The sequence below is a fragment of the Physeter macrocephalus genome, chromosome 11 (genome assembly GCF_002837175.3).
Source record: "Physeter macrocephalus isolate SW-GA chromosome 11, ASM283717v5, whole genome shotgun sequence".
Classification (NCBI taxonomy): domain Eukaryota; kingdom Metazoa; phylum Chordata; class Mammalia; order Artiodactyla; family Physeteridae; genus Physeter; species Physeter macrocephalus.
This window is the reverse complement of record NC_041224.1, coordinates 63806495-63817612: the sequence shown is the minus strand read 5'-3', so window position 1 is coordinate 63817612 and position 11118 is coordinate 63806495. Positions and strand designations below refer to the sequence as shown.

The window sequence follows — 11118 nt, the reverse complement described above, 5'->3', positions numbered from 1 at the left end:
TGTAAATGTATAACTGATTCACTTTGTTGTAAAGCAGAAACTAACCATTGTAAAGCAATTATACTACAGTAAGGATGTTAAAAAAAAAACACTATATGAAAACGACAGAAACCTTAGAAGTGAAAACAGTGTGATTAAAAACAACACATGGTGTTCATGAATGTGAAGTCAATAGGATATCAGTTTTTTCCAGTATTAATCTGTAAAATCATTGAAATGTCCATCAAAACGCCAAAAGGTTTTTTTATTGTAGTTGATATGCTGATCTTAAAATTTTTATAGAACATAACCAAAGTAACATTAAAGAGGAACAAATTGAGGTGGTATGCCTTCCAGATATCAAAACTTATAATAGAGCAGTAATAGGTAAGACAGGCTTATTGATGGATAAATAGACTAGTGGAAAACAGTACAGAGCCCAGAACAGATTGATATTTATCTGGAATTTGCCACATGACAGAGGTGGCATTATAAGTCAGTGGGGAGAGATTAGACTCTTCATTGTGATGCTGCTTCAGTTGCTAATCTGAATTGACTTGAAAATAATTACAAGCCCTATCTCACAGCATACATGAAAATACGTTCTGTATGCTTTAAAAGACCTACATAAGAAAAGCAAAATTTAGGCCTTTTAGAAGAAAATATAAGATAATAACTTTATATCCTTAGGATAATGGAGGATTTTAACAAACGATACCAGGAGATAATAGTATGTAGGTTTTAGAGCCAGACTGCCTGCTTCAAATCTCAACTTTATTACATTTGGTCAAGTTCTGTAAAATTTCTGTGTTTTCTCATTTGTAAAATAAGGATGATGATGATAAAAACAACCCTGAGGGAGGAATTGTGAGGATTAAATAATCCATGTGCAATGCTTAGAAAAATGACTAGTACAAATAAGCACATAATAAGAGTTAACTGCAATTGTTGTTAATGTTGCTTCTTAAAAAAGAAATAATAACCTGTAAAGTATTGATAAATTTATTAAAAATAAAACTTCTCTACAACAGAAGGCAACATGAACAAAATAGAAAGATAAGCTACAGAATGGTAGGAGATATTTGTCACTCATTCAGCTGAAATTGATTAATATCCAGAATATATGAAAAATCATTCAAATTAATAAGGAAAAGACAAGTCAAAAGGGGAAAATGAATAAACAGTCATAGCCCCAATGGCAAATGATAGGATAAGTGTTGCCCCTCCTTACTAGTCATGAAGGAAATACAAATTGAAGTAATGAAATATCTTTTTACATTTCTTATATTGGCACAAACTCAAGTCTGACAATACTGACTGTTGGTAAGGAGGCAGAGAAACATGAGCTCTTCCTACACCGGCTGTGAAATAGTTGGTACAACTACTTTGGAGAGCATTTTGTTAATATCTCGTAAAGTTGAAGGTGCTTAAAACCCAGCAATTTCACTCTTAGGTCTACAGTCCAGAGAAATTCTAGCAAAGGTACATGAAGAGACATGTATGAGAATTGCAGCATTGCTTTAATAGTGTAATACTGGAAACATTTTAAGCGTTCAGTGGAAGGATTTAGTGTAGTAGATTGATAAATTGTTGTGGTTTAATTAATAGTAGATTGATAAATTGTAGTATAAGCATACAATGGGAGTTTTTGAAAAATAGACTTTATTTTTTAGGACAGTTTTAGGTTCACAGCAAAATTGAGTGGAAAGTACAGAGATTTCCTGTACATCCCCTGCCTGCCCCCACATATGCATAGCCTCACCCATTATCAGCATCTCCCACTAGAGTGGTACATTTGTTACAATTAATGAGCCAACATACCATGTCATATTGCTTGGCAATTAATGAACGTTACAGGTATCAGCATTTATAAATAGAAAAGACAATGTTAAGTTACAGTGAGATGCAGACTATTTGATATAGCATTTTTTTTAAAGCTTAAAAATTGGAAACAATACTATCTATAATTTATGGGGACCCACATTGTAGTAAAAATATAAAAGCATGTATGGGAATAATACCAACCTCAGGATAATGGTTACTTCTGCAGAGCGAAGGAAGGAGCTTTAATTATCTCTCTAATATTTTGTTTGTTTATAAAATAATCTGGAGCAATTACAGCAGTTTTCAAACGGTGAGTTTGGGTAGTAGATTTATGGCTGCTTTTTATATGTTCTATAGTATTCTCTGCTTTTGAAAGATCATCTAGGAAAAAGGTAAACAGAGTATCTTCATTAGAGAGGACTTTGACAAAAGTAGTGTAGTAGTCCGAGAGAAGCAACTGAAGGTATTTTTCTTTTTAAAAAAAATAACAGCATGTATATGTTAAAGGATGCAATAAGTGAAAAGGGAAAGATGGATAGCATATGGGAGCTGTTTTTTGATGGGGCAAGATACTGATGGAGATGCTAAGAAATGGGAAGGATCTGGAACATTTTCTCTGTAGACTGAAATGGAAGAACAGAGATGAGATGAAAATAGGAGTACATTTTGAGTTGGAGAAGTCATTTAAAAGAAATCACTGTTTTCTCAGTTAGATATAAAAGTTGAAATCATTCTTTTAGAGGTGTGATATATGTGGGGTTTGAGAAAATTGGAGGGTATGCAGAATACTTGTAAGAAATGAAATAAAGTTAGATAAAAAGGCAGCATTGAAGGAAAAGGGAAGGTTGAATAAAATTTGTAATGGTGCCTAATTGTATAATTTTGTCAGCTTTGTTCAGTAAGCCAGGGGCAGGATCAATTTTGTTGTTACCTTTACATCTTCATCTTAAGGGAGACAGAGTCCAGAAGTCCTTGAAAATATGTCTATTCTATAGCAGGTTTCTCTCATTGTTTTCTTGGTTATAATTTCATCTAGTTTAATTTCTGTTTATCTGATCTCATCTTCTTACTGTTTTTAATTTCACAAATTTTTGCTCTATTGATGCTCTCTTTCTCGGTTTTGCTTCAACCTTAAGAGCTTTTGGGTGTGGGGTGATTAGATTTGTGTGACTGTTCTGTCCATCTTAAGCCAGTCTTCAATGAGGCTCTTTTCATATATAAAGAAAGAACTTGATTCTATTCCCAGGTACCTTAGAAACATTCAAGATAGTAGAGGACAAATTAATTTTTATTTTTACTCTTTGGGTTTTGAATTATTAATATAACAAAAGACTGAAAAAATTTTGGCTGTTTTAGGAAGTGTGCAGATTTGGGCAATAATATGAAATATCATGTGATCTCAACGAGGCTGTCTTCAAGAACTGTTCTTTTTTTTTTTTTTTTTTTTTTGCGGTACGCGGGCCTCTCACTGCCGCGGGCCTCTCACTGCCGTGGCCTCTCCCGTTGCGGAGCACAGGCTCCGGACGCGCAGGCTCAGCGGCCATGGCTCACGAGCCCAGCCGCTCCGCGGCATGTGGGATCCTCCCAGACCGGGGCGCGAACCCGGCTCCCCTGCATCGGCAGGCGGACGCGCAACCGCTGCGCCAGCAGGGAAGCCCAAGAACTGTTCTTATACTAAGAGAAGAGTTAGGATTTTTTGTCCTAAAAGGTGTAATCAACTTGATTGTTAAGCCTTTTTTTTTGAGCTTCAGAAAGCAGTGACTGTGTAATGTGACTTCTTAATGTTTCACATCTTTTATGTTGCAGCAGTTCTTTTGCCACGAAAATGATTTGTGCAGTCTTGAACACATACTATCCATGCTGATGGGACAGGATCCAATATGAATATAAATGATGGAGGAAGACGACGCTTTGAGGATAATGAACATACACTACGTATATATCCTGGGACAATTTCAGAAGGGACAATCTACTGTCCAATTCCTGCCAGAAAAAACTCCACGGCTGCTGAGGTGATTGACTCTCTTATAAACAGACTTCATCTTGACAAAACAAAATGTTATGTTCTAGCAGAGGTAAAAGAATTTGGTGGAGAAGAGTGGATACTCAATCCAACAGACTGTCCAGTTCAGCGAATGATGTTATGGCCCCGAATGGCTCTGGAAAATCGCCTGAGTGGAGAGGACTACCGCTTTCTTCTGAGAGAAAAAAACCTTGATGGATCAATCCATTATGGTAGTCTTCAGTCATGGCTACGGGTAACAGAAGAACGTCGCAGGATGATGGAACGGGGTTTTCTTCCACAGCCTCAACAAAAAGACTTTGATGATTTATGTAGCTTACCTGATTTGAATGAGAAAACTCTCTTAGAAAACCTACGAAATCGCTTTAAGCATGAAAAAATTTACACCTACGTTGGCAGTATTCTCATAGCTATTAACCCATTCAAGTTTCTTCCTATTTATAACCCCAAATATGTCAAAATGTATGATAACCACCAATTGGGAAAACTTGAGCCTCACATTTATGCTGTGGCTGATGTAGCTTATCATGCCATGCTTCAGCGTAAAAGGAATCAGTGCATCGTGATTTCAGGAGAGAGTGGTTCTGGGAAGACTCAAAGCACAAACTTTCTTATTCATCACCTTACTGCCCTCAGTCAGAAAGGATTTGCCAGTGGAGTGGAACAAATTATTCTTGGAGCTGGACCAGTACTTGAGGTAAGTGTGTAGGAATACTTTTCTTACTCTTAAACATATTTTTAAAAAAATTAAAATTTGTTAGATGTGAGAAAATGAAATGAAACTAAATAGAAGTATAGACATCATTTTTAGTTACCAAGGAAAACTGGAAGATAGGAAAGCAAAAAAAGGCAATGTGGAAGATTGAAAGGTGTGACAGTGGCAATATTTTTTTCAAAGGATGTCTTTGGGCCATTTCAAAGGATGCAAAGGAAAGTTGATTGGAGTCAGATATATCCCCCTGTAAAGGGAGATAGCAGGGGCAGGACTCCTGTCTGTATTGGATTGTGGAAATAGGTAGTTGGGGAATATAGTCTTGTCAATATATTTTTATCTTTGCAGCCTTAAAATCTGTGCCTTTCTAAGGGTTCATTTTTGAAAATGCAGAGAATATGGGAAAAATTTTTTAGTTCTCTGTTTTAGAAGTAATACCATCAAGAGTAGAAAGGAAAGAGAATACACTATTTTTGTTTTAGAGCTGAAAGGAAAGGTAATATTACTTGTTTTTTGAAAGATTTTTGTGAGGTATAATTGCACATATTTAAAGTGTACAATTGGATAAATTTGACATATGTATTGATATATACCCATTAAACCACCATCACAGTCAAGATACTGAACATATCCATTATCCCTAAAGTGTTCTCATATATCTTTGTAATGCCTCTTTCTCACCCTTTCTAGCCCACTCATCTATAAGAAACCACTTACGTGCTTTCTGTCACTGTAGGTTAGTCTGTACATTCTATAATTTTATATAAATGGAATCATGTAGTATGTACTATTTTATGTTTGACTTCTCTGTCTTGGTTTAATTATTTTGTGTGTGTGTCAATAATTGATTCCTTTTGCTAAGACAGTATTCCATTGTATGGATATACCACACTTTGTTTATTCATTCATCTTTTGATGGACATATACGTTGTTTCCAGTTTTGGGCTATAACACATAAAGTATTCAAGTTTTTGTGTGGACATATGCTGTCTTTTCTCTTGGGTAAATAGCTAGGAGTGGAATAACTGTGTCATATGATAGGTATCTGTTTAACTTTTAAAGAAACTGCCAAACTTATGTATAAATTGTACATACCATTTTATATTCCCACCAAACAGTATATACAGTTTCAGTTATTCCATATCTTTGCTAACCCTTGATATAGTCATTCTTTCTAATTTTAGCCATTCAAATAGGTATACAATGGTATCTCATGATTTTAATTTGCATTCTATAATAACTAATGATGTGAGCACCTTTTCATGTGTTTATTTGCAACCTATAAATGTTCCTTGGTGAAGTATCTGTCAAAATCTATTGCCCAACTTGTTATTGTTGTGTTTTGAGAGTTCTTTGTGTATGCTGGGTACAGATCCTTTATCAGACATGTTTTGAAAATATATATACATTTTTCCCAGGTTTAACCCTCTCTTTTTTAAAATTAAAATTTTTTTATTTTTTAATTTTTTTATTGACGTATAGTTGATTTACAATGTGTTAGTTTCGGGTGTACAGCAAAGTGATTCAGTTATACGTATACATACATATTCTTTTTCACATTCTTTTCCATATGGTTTATTACAGGATATTAAATATAGTTTCCTGTGCTATACAGTAGGACCTTGTTGTTTATCTATTTTGTATATAGTTTGTATCTGCTAATCCCAAAGTCCTAATTTATCCCTCTTCCACTTCCTTTCCCCTTTGGTAACCATAAGTTTGTTTTCTATGTCTATGAGTCTGTTTCTTAGCAGTCAGAAAATTCCAAAAAAAAAAAAAATTGCCCAGGACCAGATGACTTCACTGATGAATTCTACTAGACATTTAAAGAAGAATTAACACAAGTCCTTCAAAAATTCTTCCAAGAAATAGAACAGGAGGGAGGAACACTTTCTAATTTTATAAGGCCCAAAATATTTCACTGATACCAAAATTAAACAAAGACACCACAACAAAAGAAACTTACAGACTGATATCCCTTGAAACACAAACATTCTTAAAGAAATACTGGCAAACTTAATTCAGCAAAATATAAAAAGAAGTATGCACCATGGTAAAGTAGGATTTATATTAAGGAATGAAAGTTTGGTTAAACAATACAAAAATAAATGTATTATACAATATTAATAAACTAAAGGACAAAAGCCACACCATCATCAGAATAGATACAGAAAAAGCATTTGACAAAAACAACACCCTTTCATGATTAAAAAAACAAACAAAAAACCACACTCTCAACAAACTAGGAATAGGAAGGAACTTTCTCAATCTGATTAAAAACACCTATTAAAAATTATAGGTTAACAGCATACTTAATGGTGAAAGACTGAGAGCTTTCTCCCTTTGATCAGAAAGAAGACACAGATGTCTACTCTCACCATTTCTTTTTTTTTTTAATATTTATTTGGGTGCACTGGGTCTTAGTTGCGGCTCACGGGCTCCTTAGTTGTGGCTCACTGACTCCTTAGTTGCAGCTCTCTGACTCTTTGGTTGCAGCATGTGGGCTTCTTAGTTGTGGCACGTGGACTCCTTAGTTGCAGCAGGCGGGCTCCTTAGTTGCGGCACATGGACTCCTTAGTTGCAGCTTGCTGGCGCCTTAATTGTGGCACGTGAACTCTTAGTTGCGACATGCACGTGGGATCTAGTTCCCTGACCAGGGATCGAACCTGGGCACCCTTCATTTGTAGGGTGGAGCCTTAACCACTGCATCACCATTTTTATTTTTCCTTTTTTTCGCTTTCTTGCTCTCTTTTTTGGTACTGAAATATAGTTGATTTACAATGTTGTGTTAGTTTCTGGTGTACAACAGAGTGATTCACTTATACATATATATACATATTCTTTTTCATATTCTTTTCCATCATAGGTTATTACAAGATATGAATATAGTTAGTTCCCTGTGCTATACAATAGGTCCTTGTTGTTTATTTTATATGTAGTAGTGTGTATCTGCTAATCTCAAATTCCAAATTTATCCCTCTCCCACCCCCTTTCCTCTTTGGTAACCACAAATTTGTTTTCTGTGCCTGTGAGTCTGTTTCTGTTTTGTAAATAAGTTTATTTGTGTCATATTTTAGATTCTACATATAAGTGGTATCACGTGATATTGCTGTCTCCCTCTTTCTGACTTCACTTAGTATGATAATCTCTAGGTCCATCCATGTTGTTGCAAATGGCATTATTTCATTCTTTTTTATGGCCGAGTAGTATTCTATTGTGTATATATACCACATCTTTATCCATTCTTCTGTCCATGGACATTTAGGTTGTTTCCATGTCTTGGCTATTGTAAGTGGTGCCACTATGAATATAGGGGTGCATGTATCTTTTCGAATTAGAGTTTTCTCCAGACATATATGCCCAGGAGTGGGATTGGTGGATCACATGGCAACTCTACTTTTTAGTTTTTTTTTAACAAACACACCTGTGGGAAAAGGTTGTTCTCAGTGAGTGATCTTCAAGTCAGGTCACAGAAAGATAGCCCTTTGAATGAGGTTTTCTAGGAAAATGCCAAATAGGTCAAACTGTGAGTTATCTGTGGGACAAGGCTTTAACTCTTAACCCTAGTCTGATCTTTCCAGTGGCTTCTAGGCTAGACTGCTTTTTTAAAAAAACCCTGTAATTGTAGGGTGTCAGTTTTCTCTTCAGTGTGGAGCTACAGAGAGGGAATTGGTAATCAGGTAAGTTAAAATGCCACCAATACCTGCTTTTCTTACCGAGATCCAGCTGTTTTCCTTGATTAAATGTTCTTCTACAAAGGATTATTCCAAGCCCTTGTTAATTTCTAGAATCATCAAAAAGTTGATGTTACTTTTGACAAATAACAATTTTTGTTAGTCTTATTTGTTTTATGAAGGGGAGAGGAATTTCAGAGATCTTTACCATTTTCTCTGATCTCATCCTCAGTAATCTTTTCAAGAGGTCTAAGTAATGAAATGTATTTTATATACTTACTCATGTGGTTACTATTTCTGCTGTTCTCTATTCCTTACGTTGATCCATATTTGAACATGATAGTGTTTTCCTTCTGCATGAATGACTTTCTTAGTTCTTTTAGTGTGGGTTCACTTATGAATATTTTCAGATTTGTATATATGAAATTGTCTTTTATTTGCCTTTATTTTTTAATGATTTACTTTAAAAAGTAGATATTAAAATTAAAAGAAATAACTTTACGGTGAAATACTATGAATTGTAAACATATTAATTTGTGTAACCATTTATGGGTGTAGGTACAGAGTAGTTCCACTACCCCATGAAACTCCCTCATGCTATTCCTTATCTTCATACCCTCTGCTCTCCCATACTCCCATAACTTGTGGGAACTACTTGTTTGTTCTTCATTGCTGGTTGTTGTTGTTTTTTTTCAAAATGTCATCATACAGTATGTAGTGTTTGGATACTGGCTTCTTTTATTCAGCATTACGTCTTGAAGATTTCATTTAAGTTGTTGAATATGTGAGTTCAACAGTGGGTTCTTTCTTTTAAATTTAATTGAGATATAACTTGAAATAATATATAGCCATTTAAAATGTATCGTTTATTGAATTTTGATAAATGCATATACCCTGTAACCACCATCATACAATCAAGCATAGAATATTTTCATTACCCCTTGTGTCCCTTTGTAGACATTTCCCACTCCCATCCCCATTCCCAGACAGCTTCTAATCTGCTTCTTCTTACTCTTGTTTTGACTTTTTTAGAATTTCATATTACAATGTGTACTCCTGTGTATGGTTTCTTCCACTTAGCATAATGTTTAATATTTGTCAGTGTTGATGTCTGTACCAGTAGTTCCTTCTTTATTGCTAGGTAATATTTCATTGCATGGTGTATACTTTTGGTTATAACTTAGGAAACATTTTTTTATTCTTTCTAAAATAGTACTGTCATTATGTTTTAAGTAGATATAATAAAGCGTAGTACATTATGTAATGAAACTTTATTTCCTTTATACTGTTTTAGAATTGTAATTCTTTGGATGTAATTATTCTTTTCCTAGCCCATTGCTATTTCAGTTAAGCAAGATTTAAAAAATACATACGTATAAATATATCAAGAATATTTGCTGGCTCTGGAATGTGAAAGTGAAATCTGATTTGTAATGAGCAATAAGTTTTTAAAATTAAGATTTATTTTACTGAATAGCATAAAATGCAGTCTACTTGATTTCATTTCAAATATTAGTTGCTTTCTTTTACTTTACCTGAACTATGAAAGTGAATTGCTTTTCTACTATCTCTTTAACATTATTTTCTCTCTGAGCTGATCTAAGCAGGATTTTCCATTTTTAAAAAATAAAATTAATGAGAACTCTTTATTTTGACAGGCCTTTGGAAATGCGAAGACAGCTCATAATAACAATTCAAGTCGTTTTGGCAAGTTTATTCAAGTAAATTACCAAGAAACAGGCACTGTACTTGGGTAAGTAGTAGTAGCAGGCTTTGGAGCATGTTTATATTTTTGCCATTGCCCCTTCATAAACCATTGTTTATGAAGGTTGTTCATTGTTTATGAAGGTTGTTCATTTGCTTTTTAATGAGAATAGTGACATTAGTGTTTATATTAAATTTTTTTCTTCTCAATTATTTCTTTCTTTTGGAAAAGTTCAAACCTGAGAAAAGTTCTAAGAATAGTGTAACCCCCATATACCCTTAACTTAGATTTATAAGTTTTTAACAATTTATATGCATTTGCTTTATCTTTCTATATTATTTCTACATTCATTTAAAAAAATATATCTTTATTGGAGTATAATTGCGTTACAATGTTGTGTTAGTTTCTGCTGTACAACAAACTGAATCAGCTATATGTATACATATATCCCCTCCCTCTTGAGCCCTAATACTATTTTATACTTAAGATATTTAATTTTGTCATGATAATAATTCTTACTATATAGTCTGTGATCAGAGGCCTCTGGTTGTGCCAGCAATATTCTTTATAACTTTAAAAAAATTAATAGACTATTTTTAGAACAGTTGTAGATTTATGACAAAAATGAATAGAATGTACAGAGAGTTCCCATATACCTCTTCACCCTATCCCCCAGTTTCCCCTCTTAATAATATCTTGCATTAGTGTGTTCCATTTGTGTTGTACCTTGAATGGGCTTTGACAGGTGTATAAAGGTATGTGTTCACCCTGACAGTATTATATGGAATAGTTTCACTGCCCTAAAAATCCCTGTGCTCCACCTGTTCATTCCTTCCCACCCACTAACCTTTGGCAACCACTGATCTTTTCACTGTCTTAATAGTTTTGCATTTTCCAGAATGTCATATGGTTGGAATTATATAGTGTATAGCCTTTACAGATTGGATTCTTTGCTCCTTAGCAATAGGTATTGAAGGATCTTTCATGTCTTTCATGGCTTGGTTTTATTGGACTAATAAATTTTTGGATAATTGACATCTTTATGCTTTTTAGAAGTGTTTTTAGTTTATTTATGTTTCTTGTTGAGTTTATTCCTAAGTATTTTATTTTATTTTTAATGTTTTTTTTTTTTTTTTTTTTTTTTTTTTTTTTTTTTTGTGGTATGCGGGCCTCCCTCTGTTGCGGCCTCTCCCGTTGCGGA

At 34.2% G+C, this 11118-nt stretch overlaps 1 protein-coding gene across 8 annotated transcripts in view; it reads left to right on the top strand.

Annotated features, from left to right (window-relative positions):
- The window catches only part of MYO9A (myosin IXA), a 283494-nt gene that overhangs the window by 51074 nt on the left and 221302 nt on the right, over positions 1-11118 (top strand). For 7 of the 8 annotated variants that reach the window (XM_028495017.1, XM_024128692.3, XM_024128693.3 and 4 more), the window contains exons 2-3: positions 3610-4523; positions 9871-9965. In XM_028495017.1, the coding sequence (XP_028350818.1) occupies positions 3684-4523; positions 9871-9965 (935 nt within the window). In that variant the 5' untranslated portion in view covers positions 3610-3683. The remainder of the gene's footprint in view (positions 1-3609; positions 4524-9870; positions 9966-11118) is intronic. The other variant, XM_055088082.1, reaches the window with a different exon arrangement.